A 20,294-nucleotide genomic window follows, 5' to 3' on the forward strand; every position below is an offset into this window, starting at 1 on the left:
ATCCAACAGTATATTTCACTAGTTGATTTGCCATTGTCACCAAAGTTTCGATTTATACAGTCATACCTCAAAATATTTCATATAATTAATTACTGCAAAAAACATGAGCTAAGATACTGGAATCAAAACAGCAGCACAGGCGGGCGTATATTTGTATGCCACCATTCATGGCCTCAGGAGATCATCCCAAAGCCCTTTACGGTTAACCAAGTACCTTAGAAATGCGCCTTTTTTCTAATGTGTATGCCACATTAAACCGTCAGCCTTGTTTCAGTAACAGCAGTCACTTGTGAATCAAAAGATTGTGGGTTCAAGTTCAATTCCAATTTTAAAAAAACATAAACTAGACACTTCACTGCTGGACTAAGGAAATGTTTAAATGTGGAAGATGTCATCTTTCAGATGGGATATTAAATAGGATTCCATCAGTAAAACATCATGAAACTATCTGTAAAGGGAGCAGAACATTCTCTGAATGTAGTGGCCAATACTCATCTCTGAACAAAAAAAAAATCAAAAATTAATGGAAAAACTCAGCAGGTCTGACAGTATGTGTTGATTCTGAAGAAGGGCACTGGACCTGAATCCTCTCCATAAAAGTTGCCAGACCTGCTAGGCTTTTCCACCAATAACTGTTTTTGTTTCTGAAAAAAATCTGTTTATTTCTCTTTTGCTTGTTGTTCAATCTTGTGTGGGAGTTAGCTGCTGTATTTCCCTACACTACAAATCACTATATTTAAGTCGTGAAGCACTTTGGGCACAATGAAATTCAAAGCAAATTACTAAAAAAAATCAAGTTTTTACAGACACACTTTATGTTAGATCTTCTTCAGCTTTTCCAAAGTTTGGTGCTCATTTAAAATGAAAGAGCTCAAAATATTCAGAAAAATATTCTGAATAAAAAAACAATTGGTAGAACAGACTGGGAAACTGAACAGCCTACAGTCCTTCCATTTCATTGTTCCTAGAGTTAGCTAACACATTTAGCAGCATGTCTGTTTACCAGAGTTCTAAATCTAATATAAAAAACTGTAAAACTTGAAGGTAAAAGTGAGAAGTATCTATTGCGAACCCATATCACAGAATCCAGACCAAAAATAGAATGTTGTCCTCTTGACCACACACGTAAACATTTCAATTATTTGCAAGCAACAAGCATGACAGCAAGCCAACTGCACAGTGAAACTCCTATATAACATACCCCCGATGAAGGGAAGTTAAAAATATACTAATCACTCTTTTAATATATCCATGCTAAGATAACAAGCGCAGCAGTTAAAAACATAGAAGCAAAAACATTAATCAGATTTTATCTTACAATCTTAGTGGCTAGACATATCACAAATGATCTTAAGAATATAGTAAAGTGCAAGACTATGAAGACAGAAAATAAGGGCTATTAAGGGACCCTAAGGTTAATCTGTGTGTGGAGGCAGAGAAAGTTTGCATTGTTACTAAATAACAAAGTAATAATGGATTTAACATAATTGCAAATGAATAAATCATATGGGTATAAAATGCCTTCAAGATGAAGAGGAGTAAAAGACAAAGTAAAACTCCTTATTATAATTTTCTCATCCTCTTTGGTAACGGGTGTAGTGTCAGATGACTAGTGGACAGCATATCTATTTCATGGATGTGATTGTCAGGACAAAGGCCAATTATTTTTCTCTTTCCTTAATTGTCTAGGAAGATAATGGTGAGTCACATTCTTGAACCATGGCAGTCCATATGGTGCACTGCCACAGTACTGTTAGGAATCCAGCACTGGGCCATTGTTTAAAAAGAAAGGAAAAGACAATAATTACAATCCACCCTTTGGAGGTGGGAGAATCACTGAAAACTGAGGGAATCTTGATTTAAAAAGATAAATCAGTCCCAAACACGACGATTTGCTGTTGTAAAGGTCAATTAACATGCAGGAATTTTTGTGGTGAAAAGGAGGGCTGATGTTGGCCAGGGTTAATAAACGTCCAACATGGCAAATTGGTCACAAAAGTAAAAGCCCATGGGAGCCATGGCAAGGTGATAAATCGGATACAAGATTATCTCAGCAGCAGGAAATAAAGTGCAATCATTGACAGATGTTGTGATTGAAAGGCTGTTTCCAGTTGAGTTCCTTGCTTTTTGTGGTAGAGATCAATGATTTGGACTGGACTGCAAGGGATTACAGATTATAATATTGTGGAGGGGGGTCACTAGTGAGATAGAGAGAGAGACTGCAGAAAGTACTATGCACACTACAGGTCATCTTATTTAAGGATGGATGTAAATGCCCTGCAAACAGTTCATAGAAGCTTTAGAACATTACAGCACAGTACAGACCCTTCAGCTCTTGATGTTGCGCCGACCTGTGAAAGCAATCTGAAGCCCATCTAATCTACACTAATCAGTTTTCATCCATATGTTTATCCAATGACCGTTTAAATGCCCTTAAAGTTGGCGAGTCTACTACTGTTGCAGTCAGGGCGTTTCACACCCTAACTATTAAGTCACCTCTCAACTTTTTCTTTAATGAAAACAGCAACAAGTGCCTCAGCCTTTTCTCATAAGACCTTCCCTCCAGACCAGGCAATATCTTGGTAAATCTGCTCTGCACCCTTTCCAATGCTTCTACATCCTTCCAATAAACGTGACAACCAGAACTGTAGGAAAGACTCCATGTGCAGCCGCACAAAATTTTTGTAAAGCTGCAACCGGACCTCATGGCTCCGAAACTCAATCCCTCTACCAATAAAAGCTATCACACCTTACGCCTTCTAAGCAACCCCATCAATCTGGGTGGCAACTTTCAGGGATCTGTGCACATGGACTCCGATCTCTTTGCTCATCCACACTACCAAGAATCTTACCTATAGTCCAGTTGTCTGCATTCCACTTACTCCTTCCAAAGTGGATAACCTCACACTTTCTTGTATTAAACTCCATTTGTCACCTCTCAGCTCAGTTCTGCAGCTTATCCATGTCCCTCTGTAACCTGTAACATCCTTCCACACAGTCCACAATTCCACCAACCTTAGTGTCATCTGCAAATTTACCAACCCATCCTTCGATACCCTCATCTAGGTCATTTATGAAAATGACAAACAGCTGTAGTCCTAAAACTGATCCTTGTGGAACACCACTAATAACTGAACTCCAGGATGAATATTTCCCATCAACCACCACCCTCTGACTTCTTACTACTAGCCAATTTCTGATGCAAACCACTAAAATCACCCTCAATTCCATGCCTCCGCATTTTCTGCAATAGCCTACTGTGGGGAACCTTATTAAACGCCTTACTGAAATCCATATACACCATATCAACCACTTCACCCTCATCCACGTATTTTGAGAGGCACAATCTACCCTTCACAAAACTGCGTTCACTATCCCCAATCAACCTATTCCTTTCTAGATGATTATAAATCCTTCCTCTTATAATCCCTTTCAATACTTTACCCACAACCAAAGTAACGCTCACTGGTCTATAATTAGCACGGTTGTCTCTACTTTCCTTCTTGAACAAGGGGACGAGTTGCTATCCTCCAGTCTTCTGGCACTATTCCTGTAGACAATAACAACAAAGACCAAAGCCAAAGGCTTTCCAATCTCCTCCCTGGCTTCCCAAAGAATTCTAGAATAAATCTCATCCGGCCCAGGGGCATTATCTAGTTTTACACTTTCCAGAATATCCAAACACCTCCTCCTTCTGAACCTCAACCCTATCTAATCTAATAGCCTGTATCTCAGTATTCTCTTCAACATTATCTTTTTTCTGTGTGAATACTGATGAAAAATATTCATTTAGTGCCTCTCCGATTTCCTCGGTCTCCATGCACAACTTCCCACTACTGCCCTTGATCGGCCCTAGTCATTCTTTTATTCCTACAGAAAGCTTTAGGGGCTTCCCTTGATCCTACCTGCCAAAGACTCATGTCCCCTCCTGGCTCTTCTTCGCTCTCTCTTTAGGTCCTTCGTGGTTAACTTGTTACTCTCAAGCACTTTAACTGAGCCATCACATCTCATCTTTACAAAAGCCTCCTTCTTCCTCTTGAGAAGAGGTTCAACTTCTTTTGTAAGCCACAGTTCCCTCGTTTGACCACTTCCTGCCTGCCTGCCAGGTACATACTTATCAAGGACACACAGTAGCTGTTTCTGGAACAAGTTCCACATTTCAATTGTGCCCATCCCCTGCAATTTCCTTCCCCATCCTAAATCTCGTCGAATTGCACCATAATTGCCTTTCCCCCAGCTATAACTCTTGCCCTGCGGAAAATACATATCCCTTTCGATTGCTCAAGTAAACGTAACCGAATCCGAATTGTGGTCACTATCACAGAGTGCTCACTTACCTCCAAATCTAACACCTGACCTGGCTCATTACCCAGTACCAAATCCAACTTGGCCTTGCCTCTTGTTGGCCTATGTGCGGTGTCAGGAAACCTTCCTGCACATACTGGACAAAAACTGACCCATCTCAAGTACTCAAACTATAGAATTTCTAGTCAATATCTGGAAAGCTAAAGTCCCCCACAACAACTACCCAGTTGCCCTCGCTCCTATCCAGAATTATCTTTACAATCCTTTCCTTTAGTCTACATCTCTGGAACTACCCTTGTAAATCTTTTCTGAACCCTTTCAAGTTTCACAACATCTTTCCAATAGGAAGGAGACCAGAATTGCATGCAATATTCTTTGTTCTAGCTCTAAGCCTCCACCCTAGCTCCGCAAATTTCTGCCTTACATCCCCATCCCTTTTCCTACCTATGTCATTGGTGCCTATGTGAACCACAACTAGGGGCTGCTACCCCTCAAGGACCCCAAAATCATGATCTGAGACGTCATGGAGCCTGGCACCTCACAGGCAACACACCAACTATGAGTCTCTCTCACAGAATCCCTGTTCCCCTAACTATGGAATCCCCAATGACTAATGCTCTACTCCTCTCTCCCTTTCCTTTCTGAGCGACTCTGTGCCAGAAACCTGTATCCCATGGCTTACTCCTGGTAAGCTGTGCACCCCCCCCAACAGCATCCAAAATGGTATACTTGTTATTGAGGAAAATGGCCGCAGGGGATCCCTTATCAGATAAACACCTGTAAAGGGTGGGTTGTGTTAGGCAATAGTTGGATAGGCAAGGATCTGTTGGCGTTTAGAAAGCAGGTTGAAAGTCAGACAGTCAAAGACGTACAACACGGGAACAGACCTTTTGGTCCAACTCGCCCACGGTGACCAGATATCCTAATCTAATCTAGTCCCATTTGCCAGCATTTGGCTCATATCCCTCTAAACCCTTCCTATTCATATACTCATCCAGATGCCTTTTAAATGCTGCAATTGTACAGCCTCCACCACTTCCTCTGGCAGCTCATTCCATACATCTGCCCAGTGAGTCCCTTTTAAATCTTTCCCCTCTCTAGATTTGGTGCCCCCCCCACCCCAGGCAAAGGACCTTGTCTATTCATCTAATCCATGCTCCCCAAGATTTTAATAAGCCTCTAAGGTCACCCGTCATGCTGCCAACGCTCCAGGGGAAACAGCCCTAGTCTATTCAACCTCTCCCGACAGTTCAAACCCTACAACCCTGGCAACATCCTTGTAAGCCTTTTTTGAATCCTTTCAAGTTTCACAACATCCTTCCTATAGCAGGGAGACCAGAATTGCATGCAATATTCCAAAAGTGGCCTAACCAATGTCCTGGACAGCTGCAACATGATCTACCTACTCTTATACTCCATGCTCTGACCAATACAGGAAAACATACCAAATCCTTCTTCACAATCCTGTCCACCTGTGACTCCACTTTCAATGAACTATGAACCTGTACTCCAAAGGTCTCTTTGTCCAGTAACATTCCCCAGGACGTTACCATTAAGTCCTGCCCTGATGTGCCTTTTTAAAATGCAGCACCTCGCATTTATCCAAATTAAACTCTATATGCCACTCCTCGGCCTGACTGATCAACATCAAGTTTTACTCTGAGATAATCTTCTTTGCAGTCCACTACACCTCCAATTTTGGTGTTATCTGCAAACTTACTAAGTATACCTCCTATGTTCACACCAAAAGCATTTTATATAAATGACAAAAAAGCAGTGGACCAGCACAGACCCTTGTGGCACACCACTGGTCACAGGTCTCCAGTTTGAAAAGCAGTCCTCCATTACCAACCTCTGTCTTCTACCTTTGAGCCAGTTATGTATCTAAATGGCTAGTTCTCCCTGTATTCCATGTGATCTGACCTCACTGACCATTCTACCATGAGAAACCTTAGGAAACGCCTTACTGAAGTGCATATAGATCAAGGCCACCCCTCTGCCCTCATGAATCCTCTTCATTACTCCTTCAAAAAAAACTCAAGATAGTGAGACAACTTCCCATGCACAAAGTCAAGTTGCCTAGCCCAAAATCAGTTCTTGCCCTTCCATATACATGTAAATCCTGTCCCTCAAGATCCTCTCCAACAACTTGCCCACCACTGATAGCAGGCTCACAGGTATATAGTTCCCTGGCTTTTCTTAAATATTGGCAACACGGTAACCAACCTCCAGTCTTCCGACACCTCACCTGTGGCTATTGATGATACAAATATCCCAGCAAGGGGACCAGCAATTCCTTCCATAAACTTCCCACAGAGTTCTCAGGAACACCGGATCAGATCCTGGGGATTTATCCACCTTTACGTGTTTTAAGACGACCAGCACCACCTCTCTGCAACTTGGACATTTTTCAAAATGTTGATAGTTATTTCTACACATTCCATATCTTTCTCCACAGTAAACACTGATGCAAAATACTCACTTAATATCTCCCCCAAATCCTGTGGTTCCACACACAGGCTGCCTTGCTGATCTTTATTCTCTCCCTGGTTACCCTTTTGACCTTAATATACTTGCAAAATCCCTTTAGATTCTCCTTAACGCTATTTGCCAAAACTACCTGTCCACTTTTTGCCCTCCTGATTTCCCTTTCAAGTATATTCCTACTGCCTTTACACTCTTCTAGGGATTCACTTGATTTCTGCTGTCTACACCTGACATAGGCTTTCTTCTTTTTTCTTAATCAAAACCTCAATTTCTGTAGTCATCTCACACTCTCTACGCCTACCAGCCATGCCCCTCACCCTGACAGAAACATATAGTCTCCGGACTCTCATTATCTCATTTTTGAAGGCTTCCCACTTTGCAGCCACCCCTTTACCTTTGAACATTCAACCCAAAATATATTTTTGAAAGTTCTTGCCTAATACCCTCAAAACTGGCTTTCCTCCAGTTTAGAACTTTAATATTTAGATCTGGTCCATTCTTTGCCATCACTATTTTAAAACTAACAGAATTATGGTCACTGGCCCCAAAGTGCTCCACCATTGACGCCTCCATCACCCACCCTATTTATATCCCAAGAGTAAGTCAGGTTTTGCATCTTCTGTAGTAGGTATATCCACATCAATGATCATGGGGGTGATTTTAAATCTGAACATAGACTGGGCAAATCAAATTAGCAACAATGCCATAGATTAGGAATTCCTGGAATATGTACTCCAGGACCAACATGTGGAGGAACCAACTAGAGAGCACATCATCTTAGAGTAGGTACTGTGTAATGAGAAGGGAATCAGTGCCAACCTATCCATGCATGACCCCTTGGGAATGAGCGACCATAATATGAAAAGAAACAAGAAACTCTATCAAGGTGGAGAGTGAAGTAGTTGATTCAGGAGATTAGGGTGCTTACTCTTAAAGGAAACTATGAAGATATGAGGCATGAGTTGGCCTTGACAGATTTGAGAGAGTTACTTAAGTGGACAGTGGATAGGCAGTGGATTCTCCTCCTTTGATGCTGCCTGACCTGCTGCGCTTTTCCAGCAACACATTTTTAAGCTCTGATCTACAGCATCTGCAGTCCTCACTTTCTCCTAGTGGATAGGAGATGACAAACATTCAGGGAATGCACAGGAAACTGCAACTGTTTATTCCTGTCTGGCGCTAAAGCAAAACGAAAAAGAGGACCGATCCATAGCTTACAAAGGAAATCAGAGATAGTATCATTCCAAGGGAGAAGCATACAGATTGGCCAAGAAAAATAATAGGTCTGAGGATTGGGAGTTGTTTATAATTCAGCAAAAATGTACCAAGGGATTGATTAAGAAAAGAAAAATACAGTATGTTCCCCGCAAGTTTACTTTGGTAAGACTGGCATTAAGAGCTTCTTCAGGCATGACAAGAGAAAAAGATTGTGTCTGTAGTGCACCTACATTCACCAAACAGGGAAATGTATAATAGAGGACAAAGGAATGGCTGAGCAACTGAATGCATACTTTTGCTCAATCTACATGAAAGACGACATAAATCAGATATCAGAAATATTGGAGAATGCAATATTTATTGAGGGGGAAGAACTGAAGGAGATCAATATTAGCAGAGAAGTGGTGCTGGGAAAATTGATGGTATTGAAGGTGAATTAATCCCTGGGGCCTGATAATCTACATCCCAGAGCACTTTAAGGAAGTGGTTCTAGAAATAGTTGATGCATTGATGATCATCTTCCAGAATGCTATAGACTTGGGAACAGTCCCTGCAGATTGGATGGTAGCTAACATCACTCCAATATTCAAAAAGGGAGATAGAGAGAAAACAGGGAATTATAGACCAGGAAGGCTAAAATCAGTAGTGGGGAATATTCTCAAATCCACTATCAAGGACTTTACAGCGGAGCATTTAGAAAACAGTGGCAGGATCAGACAGAGTCAGCATGGATTTATGAAGGGGAAATTATGCTTGACAAATCTGTTAGAATTCTATGAACAAGAGTTCACAGTAGAGTTGACAAGGGGGAGCCAGTCGATATTGTATACTTGAGCTTTCTGAAAGCGTTTGACGTAGTCCCGCATGATAGATTATTGTGCAAGATTAAAGCGCATGGGATTGGGAGGAGTATATTGATGGATAGAAAACTGGTTGGTGGAAAGGAAACAAAAAAAGTAGGTATTAATGGGTCCTTTCCAAAGTGACAGGCAGTAACTCATGGGGTGCCACAGGGATCGGTGCTGGGATCCTAGCTATTCACAATATATGTTCATGAATTGGATAAGGGAACAAACATAACATCTCAAAGTTTGCAGATGATAGCAAGTTGGGTGGGAGGGTGAACTATAATGAGGATGCAGAGATCCTTCAACAGGATCTGGACAGGTTGGATGAGTGGACAAATCAATGGCAGATGCAGTATAATTCAGATAAGTATTAGGTTATTCACTTTGGAAGCAAAAACAAGATAGCAGATTACTACCTGAATGGCTATAAACTGGGAGAGGGGAGCGTGCAGTGCGACCTGGGTGCCCTTGCACACTGGTCACTGAAGGTAAGCATGCAGGTGTAGCAGGCAGTATGGGTGGCAAATGGTACATTGGCATTCATTGAGAGAGTCAAGATTAGAGTGGTGCTGAAAAAGCACAGCAGGTCGGGCAGCATCCAAGGAGTAGGAAAATCAACGTTTCGGGCAGGAGCCCTTCATCAGGCATGAGGGGGAGGTTGTGTACAGAATCAGGGATGTGTTATTGCAGTTATACAGGGCCATGGTGAGGCTGCACCTAGAATATGGTGTGCAGTCTTGGTCTCGGTTTCTGAGGAAAGGTCTTGCTCTCGAGGGAGTGCAGCAAAGGTTTACTAGGCTGATTCTGGGCATAGCAGGATTGAGAGATTGATTACTAGGTTACAACTGTTTTTGCTGGACTTCAGACAAATGAGGGGGTAATCTCACAGCAATTTATAAAATTCTAACAGAACCAGACAGGGTAGATGCAGGAAGGTGGGTGTGCCCAGGACCAGGGGTCACAGTCTGAGGATTTGGGGTAAACCATTTAAGACTGAGATGAGGAGACATTTCTTCACCCAAAGGAAAAAAAAAAGTGGTGAGCTTGTGGAATTCATTACCACAGGAAGTAGTTGATGTCAAAACATTGAATGTATTCAAGAGGCAGCTAGATACAGCACTTTGGGGCGAATGAGATAAGATTATGGGGAGAAAGCAAGATTAGGCTACGGAGTTGGATCACCAGCCATGATCATGAAGAATGGCCTCCTCCTGCTCCTATCTTCTATGTTTCTTGTACACATTTAAATTCCTCTTCACCCAAGCCCTTAACATAATGACAGTCCTAGTCTTTGTTTGGCAAGTTAAAATCCCCAAGCATAACCATCCTATTGCTCTCACAGATATCGGAGATCTCCTTACAAATATATTTCTTTAATTTCCTGCTGACTGTTAAGGCATCTATAGTATAAAAAGGTGATCATCCCTTTCTTATTTCCAGGGAAGTTACTTGGGTGGAACTGAGACATATCCCCAGGAATATCCTAAGTATAGCTGTAATGTTATCAAAAGTGCAACTCCCTGTCCTCTCTTGCCCTCTCACTTTCTATCCTTCCTATTGCATCTATACCCTGGAACATTAAACTGCCAGTCCTGTCCATTCCTGAGCCACCTCTCTAATTGTTAGGATATCTCAATTCCATGTTCCCAAATATGCAGGGTTCATCTGCCTTCCCCGTTAGGCCTCTTGCATTAAAAGTGCCTTTATTCCATCATTCCCACCTTGTTCTCTGCTTTGTTACTGCCTGCCTTGCTCCTTTTCCCAACTGCACTAGTCTCAGACTGATCTCTTTCCTCATTATCATCCTGGGTCCCACTCCACCCTGACTAGTTTAAATCTTCCTGAGCAGTTCTAGCAAAATCTCCCCACTAGTATATTATTCTCCTTCTAGAAGGGCGGATTGCACCTGAATTGGAACAGGTCACTTCTACCCCAAGAGATTCCAATGATCCAAAAGTGTGAATCCTTGTCCACTGCACCAGCTCCTCCTGCTCTATCCTCCTATTCTGACCCTCTCCATTACATGGCACTGGAGTAAGCCAGATATTACTACCCTCAAGGACCTTGTTTTTTAAATTCTTGCCTAATTTCCTATATTCTCTCCTCAGAATCTTACCCTTTTCTCTTCTTATGTAATTAGTTCCAATGTGTACAATGACCTCCTGCTGGTCCCTCTCCCCTTTGAGAATATTCTGCATCCTCTCCTAGGGATCCTTGATCCTGACATCAGGGAGGCAACACCATTCTGATCTCATTGTCAGGTGCAGAAACATCTGCGCCTCTGACTAAAGAGACTGGATTGAGAAACAAAATTCAAAGGGGCCTGTCAGGTAGATAGGAAGAGGATGTTTCCTCGGAGAGGATCTAGAGCTGAGATTTAAAACAAAGATTAGGCAAAATATTTTCTGAGGGTTGAGTGTCTTTGGAACTTTCTTCCTAGAAAGGTGGTGGTTGAATATTTTTAAGGCAAAGGTGGATAGGTTCTTGTTAAGTAGCAACCACAAGGTTATCTGTATAGGCAGGAACATAGATTTAAAGTTACAATCAGATCAGCCATGACGTTATTGAAGATTGGAGCAAGTTTAAGAACCAAATGGCCTACATCTGTTTCTGAATCATGTGTTCATACATATGCATCCCTTGTTTGAGTGTTTCATGATGAGGGAGTACAGAAATAGACTGATGGGTAGTGGTTTAGAGGAGATTTGTTAAGAAATGTTTTTCATCCAGAGAGGTTGACAGGGATCCATAACTCAGTGCCTGAAAAAACCCTTAAACCATTTAAGAAGAATTAGGATGTGCACTTGAAGAGCCATTACAAGGCAATGAACCAAGAGCTGAAGTATAGGATTAGGCTCTGTGCCACACACACACCCCTCCTGTACGGTAAGCAAATTCTAGGAATACCTGTACTTGCCAAGTGGGTTTTTCAACATTGGTACATAATTGTGCCAGAGACAAACTTTTTTTTTTAATTGCATTTGTAGAGACGCTGTAAGGTAATTTTACTTCGTTCCTTTCCTTCATAACCTTCCACAATCAAATACTCCAAAACATGGTGAATTCTTTTCTATATTTCCTGCAAAGTCAACAGGATTTCAATAAATTCATTTGAAAATAAAGTTCCTGAACTCTTCCTGTTAAGAATAACTCCTTTTTGATTGTACTAATTCTCAGACTCCACGTTTGCCGAAAGCCTTAAGCAAGTCAAACTGTAAAATTTGACCAAACACAAACTGCCAACTGAAATGTAACTGCATTTACAGTACTGCCCTATCTGGAATTAGGTTCACATATAGTACAATACTTAGTGCACACTTAAAATTTTAAATTATAGCACAGAACTCTGCACATCATTTAGAAGATCACAGGTGTCATACAAATATTCTCTAAGTAATTGTTTATATTCTTAGATATAGACAACAGCTGAGTCAGTGAAACTACTTTTGGTATTCCGGTTATTGACACCGGAATCAACCCAGCAATGAACGCGCAAGCAAAAAGTGCCTTGGATAGCTAGGGTTTGAATCTTCAGCTATTTCAGTAATTAGTACTTGTACTAGTCTAACTTAATTATGTCATTATGAATTATTTTTAAGTCATATTATTTTCTATATTTGAACACAAATATTCTTCCAGTTGTGGTAACAGCAGACCAAAAATAACCCCATGTTGCATAATGCACAATTGCACGTATGGCCTAATTCACTTTATATAGTGTAAGAATTTGCTGTGACAGTAAGCACTTGGGTACAAACCCTATGTTGAGATCTGCAATCCACAAAAGAACCATAGACATCCCTCTCAATCACAAGGAGAGGACTAGTCATACACAGACTGAGGAGCATCATTTCGGGATCAAAGTGAGGAAGCAGATCTCCATGATGTGCCAAAACTGGCACGGGGATTGAACACTCATCACTGGAATGATTCCACATCACACACTAACCATCTAGCCAATTGAACAAAACAACCTCCCAATGTTTCTGCCTGATTTGAACAAGCACTGAGTGCACTTATTTACCACAGGCATAATTTGCTATTTCAGAAATAAAAACATATGCTCCAAATCATAAATTTACAAATCTAAGATTGATGTTAGACAGTCGTATATTTATATTTACTGTATTTTGAAGGCACCCAATATACAGGTCTAAAACAATATTCAAAGACAACTTGATTTATTAACAAACTAAATTCAGATTCTACCCAAATACAAGAATAATCCATATTATTCTTAAACTGAAGAAATTAAAATTTTCCCCAAAATAATAAATCCAATTCAAACTACATTTTACACTGGGCACACAATGTAATTTAAAACCCAAAACAATTTTCATGTGCATTTCCACATTAGATGTTTGCGTATCTCACAGTAAGGAAAGATATATTCCCCCCAAAAAAATGTACAACTGCACAAAGAAAACTATTAATTGGCATTTGGGATCATTACCTTGAAAAGAAAAATGTCAAAACAAAAAGAACGAACTGCAGATACTCAAAACCTGAAACAAAAACTGAAATTGCTGGAGAATCTTTCTTCTGTTGCAGAAATATCATAAAAGTACTAATGTATTTTATAGCTATTATAAAAAGCTAAAGATTGATCAAATGATGTCAAATCAATAAAACACAAGGTTCCATCACAACTGAAGATAAATTTCATAATAACCACAATAAAAATAAATTGTATTGGATGCAAAATATTGTGTATCAAAATACTTTTTATCATTTCATATATTGTACTGATAAGAAAATTCTCCAGAAGGAACAACCATCAAACTGATTCATTCAGCTTCTAAACAGCATATGTGTTTGCCATTTAAATCTGATATTCAATTAAGTATATAAATATTTCCTAGGGAATCAAATAATATTACTTGCAATCAATCAAGGTTAAATGCAAAATGTACAATAATGCCAATAGCAATTTTATTGCATGTGACAATACTCAATAACTTTACACACTGATTCACACCCTCCAGCAGGGCTTTTCCAATCTATTCTTTTGGTCCATTTAAATATTAACATTCTAGATTTACAGTTTTAAAGAATGACTATTCTAACAACACAAGAAAAGAGAAATAAAGTGCTTCTCTCCTGTTTTTCTCAGCTCATCTGCTGTTGAAATTCTCTTCCATGTCTTTTTTACTTCTAGAATCAACTATCTTAACACTAGGAGAAAATGAGGACTGCAGATGCTGAAGATCAGAGTCAAAAGGTGTGGTGCTGGAAAAGCACAGCCAGTCAGGCAGCATCCAAGCAGCAGGTGAGTCAACATTTCAAACCTAAGCTCATCAGGAATACCTTAATGCATTGCTGACTAACCTTCTGAATTTCATTCTCAGTAAGCCAGAGACCATCCAAATCTATGCCAGTTTGTGTCTTAATTTGCAGTAAGCCCTTCTGTCCCTCTATTTGATGACCTACAGCGGCTTCCAGTGAAACATCTTGACTTCATAATTCACAACCTTATTTTCAAATCCCTTCATAGTCTTTCCTCTCCTCTAATGTCCTTCACATGTGTGCTGGGTTTTTTGTATTCACAATTACAATGGTGCTACCACTAGTGGCTACGCCTTCAACTGCCTTAGCCAGAAGCTCTAGAATTCAAACCCACACCTCTCCATTTTACTTTCCAGCCCTAAGACACTTCTTAACACCCATTTCTGATTTAGCTTTAGCCACGTGACATATCATTCCTATGTGGCTCAATGTCATACCTGTTTTATAATGCTCCTTTGAGGAGCATTATAAAAACACACAATGCTTTATTATATATAATGGCTATACAAGTTTTGTTATCACCAATAAATCCAAGTATTTTGGTCATCTTGGAGGAACTCCTGAGATACTGTTATGATCCCTAGTATCCTGGGACTCCAGTTAGAAAACACCTCAAACTCTGAAGAAAATTCTGAATGATGGCAAACTGTTCTAACCAGTGACTTATTAAACAAAGTAACTGTTTACCTTACAGGTATTGGACATATCCCATCTAGATTTCATTACAAAGGAAGCAAAGCCCATAATTACAACTGCAAACAAAGCTGAAGCAAATTCTATTTAAAATCAGTGCAAATATTTCACTACCTTTGGGTGCCAATTATTTCGAGGAATGATTCATCTGTACAAGAGAAAGCAAAATCATTCCACATAATAATCAATATAAATTTACAAATACAAACAAATCAAGTTGTGTTTGTTTACAATGTCTAACACTGGAGGAACAAATAGCTGCTAAGGCAAAATATTCCAAACATTTTCAAGCCACACTAAAGGTCTCCGACGATCAAGTAAACTGAGTTAAGACAATCACTTCCAAATTCTTCCACAGTCTCACCACACCTAATTGCAGCTGCCACAATAATAAAACATATGCAACCTGAAGACTGTGTTCTGCACTCCCATAGTCATGCCTTTGGTGACTATTCTTTTAGCCACCGTGTCCTTACGCTTTGCAGCCTGGTCTACCTAAATCCTGAAAATTCATCGTCACCCTTATTTCATAATTCTTTTCAACTGCCTTCATGATCCTCAATGCAGAACTGCAGACTTAAAGACATCTCAAAGCTAAATTAATAAGAAACACTTTGGAAATTTAAAAAAAACCACAATGCCTGACAGCAAATCCAATATATTAATATGGCTCAGCGAAAATGATTTACGTGAGGCTTGTGAGAAGACTAACCACAACACACGAATAAAACATATGGGTGATTATGGTTTGATCTGAAATCTGGAACAGGTTAAAACTACATTAACCAGCACCCAGCCTAACATGTTCACGAAGTCCTGCTCACAATGCTGCGTACATCAAAAATCACAACGAACTTTAAATTTACTGGATACTCTAGGAACCACTGGTGAATTAAACTGCTTGGGCTATGACAAGCCCGATGCTTAAAAGTCTGGGGGTGACACAGCAGAGCCTGAACATTTGGAAGATTCATCCCTCTCGCATCTGAGCTCAGCCAGAAAAGCTCGGAATAACACCGACAACGTTAAGGGTGGCCGCCGGGCCGCGCGATGGGGTTTTCTTCCCGGCTCCTGCTCGTGTTGACACACTGCGGTGAAGGTGTAAGTGTTAGCCGGTGCGGCTCCCTAACGCACTCGCCTCTTTAACGGTGCAGTCCTGCACCAGCTCGAACTCCTCTTTGTCTTTCGGAGTCTTGACAGTAACCCGGATGGTTCTGGCTCCAGTTCTAGAACACCGCTCCGTGCTCTCCGCCATCCTCGAGCTGTCTGTCAACCAACGGCCGCTTCCTCATTGCACCATGGCACCATGGGTAATCCACCCGCACCCTTAAAAAAAAACAATAAAAGGCCGTCAAATACTGAAGCAATACCTCTCAGAGTCGGACAGTCGCTATACCATTTTCAAAATAATATTTGTTTCTCAAAAACCTATTCAGCGGACTTGTGGCGTTTCGCACTCGTCTCGCCACTAAGGGATGACGTTGCAAAAGGAACTTACTAGAACCGGAAACGGAAATAGACGGAGTGTGGCTGCTGGGGAGATTCTAATGAGTAGACAGTCAAATGTGATCCTATTGAGTCATTGCAAACTGCACAGTTACTGCATTACCCCATTTACACATGTATTAAAGCTGTACATTAATTTATTTCCTTTTCAATTTTTGTTTAATTTCAGTAAGTGCCATGCCTCTAGGAATTCCCTGGCTGGTCTCTATTTGGCTTGTCCTATAATAGTAGTGTTGTCCCAGTCGAATTCATGTTGCTTGTCATCTGTGTGAGTGGCTACTAAGGATAGCTCATCCATAGATTCAATTAATAAGCACATCGACCTGGACCCAATATACCGACCACTGCAACGGACAGCTGGAACTGACAACCGGAAGCGGCAGATTCAAACCACTACAAATGCCGGAGGAAAGATCACAGAAGCGTTTCACAGGAGGCTCCCAAGCACTGAGGGTGTCACCTAGACAGGGAACAAAACGTCTGCAACACAAATTCCCAGCTCGCCGAACAGAACCACAACAACGAGCACCCAAGCTACAAATCTTCTCACAAACGTTGAGGTCTCTCATCCCAGGAACCATTCTTATAAACTGATTCTGCACTCTCGCCAATGATCACATCGTTCCTATGATGTGGCACCCAGAACTGTACATAATACTGATGTGTTACAAGTGTCATATACAAGTTCAACATCACCCTTGCTCTTGTACTCTACATACTTATTATTAAAGCAGATGATACTGCATATATTCCATAACATTCCCTCTACCTGCCCTGCCAATGACCCGTGCACATACACACTCAGGTCCCTCTTCTTCTGCATCCCGATTAGAATTGTACTCCCTGTTATACATTATCTTTCCGCACTCTTCCTACCAAAATTCGTCACCCCATTTGTATGCATTGTAACTTGTCTGCCATCTATCTCCTTACTCCACCAACTATAACACAATGCATTAAAACCCAACAATTCTGCTCCACCATTCAATGAATGATCTGATAATCCTCAACTCCACTTTCCTCTGTAACTTCTGGCTCCCTAAAAAGTCCACAGTTTACATACACTTTGGTTCACGTCTCATTTTTTCCCAACCTTCCCCATCCCATATTTTGGTCGGACAACAGTCCTCAGTCCAATTTTCTGTAAATCCTCACCCATTTTATGTGCAAAAACTTTGTTTAATCAGGAAGATATCTTCTCCCAACCCTTCACACCATCACCATCATACATTCATGAACCCCATGGCATTTTTATTAGATCCACGTAGATGACATTGATGTTGTTTTCCAATTGGGTATTAAATTAAATAAGTGCTCCTTTGAGATTGGAAGTCCATTTACTTTCTCTGTAACCAAAAGCTTCTAAAATTCTACCATCTTAAATTACTTAGCGAGGGGAAAGTTGGAGTATAGCTGCACAATTAATAATTAAATCCCATTCCAAACTAAGATTGCTGAGCATTTATCAGCTCACATCTTAACACATTACATGACTTGCTTTTAACTCTTACAAGTTAAACAGGGGTCTCATTTACCCTGTTAGCAGTGGAGCTGAAATGCACAACCACAAACAATCAAAAAGTCTGAGTCACATTCCTTGTCTCATCAATATCTAAAAGCCAACCTCTGTTTCAGGCAACTACAATTTGAAGTTGAGCAGCTGCCATTCGGATGAAGCAGGCCCGCAGCTGCTGGAGGTCCCCTTTGTAGTTTGTGGTCTATTTGGCAACATAAATAGAGGAGGTACAAAGACAATAAGACGGCCAAAAGATTCAGAAAACCCTCGGACAGCCATCCACCCCAGGACTGAGGATGGATGGCCGGGGATGGTGGTGATTTCGAACAGATTCACTGGCTCACCACTCACCATCTTCCTCAAACTATTTCCTGTTTCACTAACTGTGTGACCAGCAGTCACATACAAATAATCTCATCCTTATGAATTTAGTTAAAAAAAACACACAACACCAGGTTATAGTCCAACAGATTTAATTGGAAGCACTCGCTTTCGGAGCGCCGCTCCTTCATCAGGTGGTTGTAGAGGACAATTGTAAGACACAGAATTTATAGCAAAAGTTTACAGTGTGATGTAACTGAAATTATACATTGAAAAATACCTTGATTGTTTGTTAAGTCTCTCATCTGTTAGAATGACCATGATAGTTTCACTTCTTTCAGATGTACATCACAAAACTTTTTTTTTAAAGTTATATTCTCAGGTTAACTGTAACAATTGGTGTCAGTGCAGATAAGATGTTGAGATATTGAAGGTGTTAGGCCCTGTGTTCCCTGTCTGTGTCATAATGTTTAGACTGATTCTAATCTAAAAAGTGAATTAACAGAGTCTTACAAGAATTCATGCAGTTTTTGAGCAAAGTACAATGTAACTCTGCAAGTACAAATTCACCCCACAAATGTATATGTGCATGTGTGTGTGTGTCTGGGGTGCGGGTTTGTGAGTATCTGTGAGAGAGAGTGTATGTGTGTGTGTGTGAGTATAAAGTGGTCTAAGTCTGTGAGAGGGTGCATGTGGGAGTGTGTGTGTGTGTGTGTGTGTCTGGGGTGGGGGGGTTGAGTGTGTCTGTGAGAGAGTGTAAATGTGTGTGTGAGTGTAAAGTGTCTAAGTCTGTGGGAGGATGCATGTGTGAGTGTCTGTAGGAGTGTGTGTTAGTGTCTGTGTATAGGAGTGCCTGTGTTGTGTGTGTGTATAGTGCAATGGTGGTCACCTGTAGTGTGACATGAAATCAAGGTCCCATTTGAGGCCTTCCCTATGGGTACCGAACTTAGCTATCAGCCTCTGCTTGGCCACTTTTCACTGCTGCCTGTCCCAAAGTCCACCTTGGAGGATGGTCACCCGAAGGTCCAAGGTTGAATGTCCTGGACTGCTGAAGTATTCTCCAACTGGGCGGGAACACTCCTGTCTGTTGGCTGTTGTACGGTGCCTATTCATCCGTTGCTGTAGCCTTTGCTCAGTTTCACCAATGTACCATACCTCAGGGCATCCTTGCCTGCAGCGTATGAGATAGACAACGTTGTCTGAGTCGCATGAGTACCTGCCGTGTACATGGTGGGAGGTGTCCCCACGTGTAATGGTGGTATCTATGTCCACACTCTCGACATGTCTTTCAGCGCCTACCGTGACAGGGTTGTATGGAGTTGTCCTGAAAGCCGGGCAGTTTGCTACGAACAATGATCTGTTTGAGGTTTGGTGGTTGTTTAAAGGCGAGTGGAGGTGTGGGGAAGGTCTTGGCGAGGTGATCATCCTCATTGATAATGTGTTGCAGGCTGCAAAAATTATGGCGTAGTTTTCATTGTGATCCTTATGAATGTTCACCCTTAGCATTATTACAACAGGCTCACTACATCTACAAATTAATTTTAGTTTTCTGATCTTATAGGTTTCCATGAGAAGTCAAGCTTTGAACTATTTGCTTTTGGTTCAATACTCAAATAAAATCCTGTTTCTTAGAAACAGTACTTCGGCAATGAAGGATCAAGTTCTGGCAGGAGGTTAAAATCATGCTCATTCTTTTGGTTTTTCCATTGCCTGGATCATGTAATCTACACGGACGTTTCACACCTTTCCATTAATTTTAGCCAAATATCTTTTCATTGTATAGAGAAATACTCAGTTTCCACATCTCACTTACATGACTTAAATGTGGACCCAAACCATGACTGTGTCTATTTTGCCTGAAACTGTGTCTTACAGTATTGACAACTTTGACTGAGCTTTTGTGTTTGACTATAACAGTTGGTCTATAGTACACAGTCGTTGTATATTATAGCAGAAAATTATCAAGCCATTGTTTCATATTAAATCTTGAACACCCATGTATGTAGGACTTGCTTCTTAATTATGTGCACCTTTTATTATCCTGACAAATCTTTGAGTTTAGAAACAGGAATGAGCTGTCTTTGATATTATTTTGTTTCATGCAGTATTTGGAT

The 20,294-nt window shown here is 40.8% G+C and overlaps 1 protein-coding gene across 2 annotated transcripts in view; it reads right to left on the reverse strand.

Annotated features, from left to right (window-relative positions):
• Positions 1–16,336, reverse strand: part of LOC140486434 (ubiquilin-1-like) — a 54,715-nt gene extending 38,379 nt beyond the window's left edge. Inside the window, exons 1-2 of one of the 2 annotated variants that reach the window (XM_072585563.1) lie at positions 16,266–16,336; positions 15,976–16,163 (exon numbers count right to left, since the gene is read on the reverse strand). In XM_072585563.1, the coding sequence (XP_072441664.1) occupies positions 15,976–16,092 (117 nt within the window). In that variant the 5' untranslated portion in view covers positions 16,093–16,163; positions 16,266–16,336. Of the gene's footprint in view, positions 1–15,975; positions 16,222–16,265 lie in introns of those variants that run through there. The other variant, XM_072585574.1, reaches the window with a different exon arrangement.
• Positions 16,337–20,294: the final 3,958 nt, after the last annotated feature.

Source organism: Chiloscyllium punctatum, chromosome 2 (assembly GCF_047496795.1).
Source record: "Chiloscyllium punctatum isolate Juve2018m chromosome 2, sChiPun1.3, whole genome shotgun sequence".
In the NCBI taxonomy this organism is placed as follows: domain Eukaryota; kingdom Metazoa; phylum Chordata; class Chondrichthyes; order Orectolobiformes; family Hemiscylliidae; genus Chiloscyllium; species Chiloscyllium punctatum.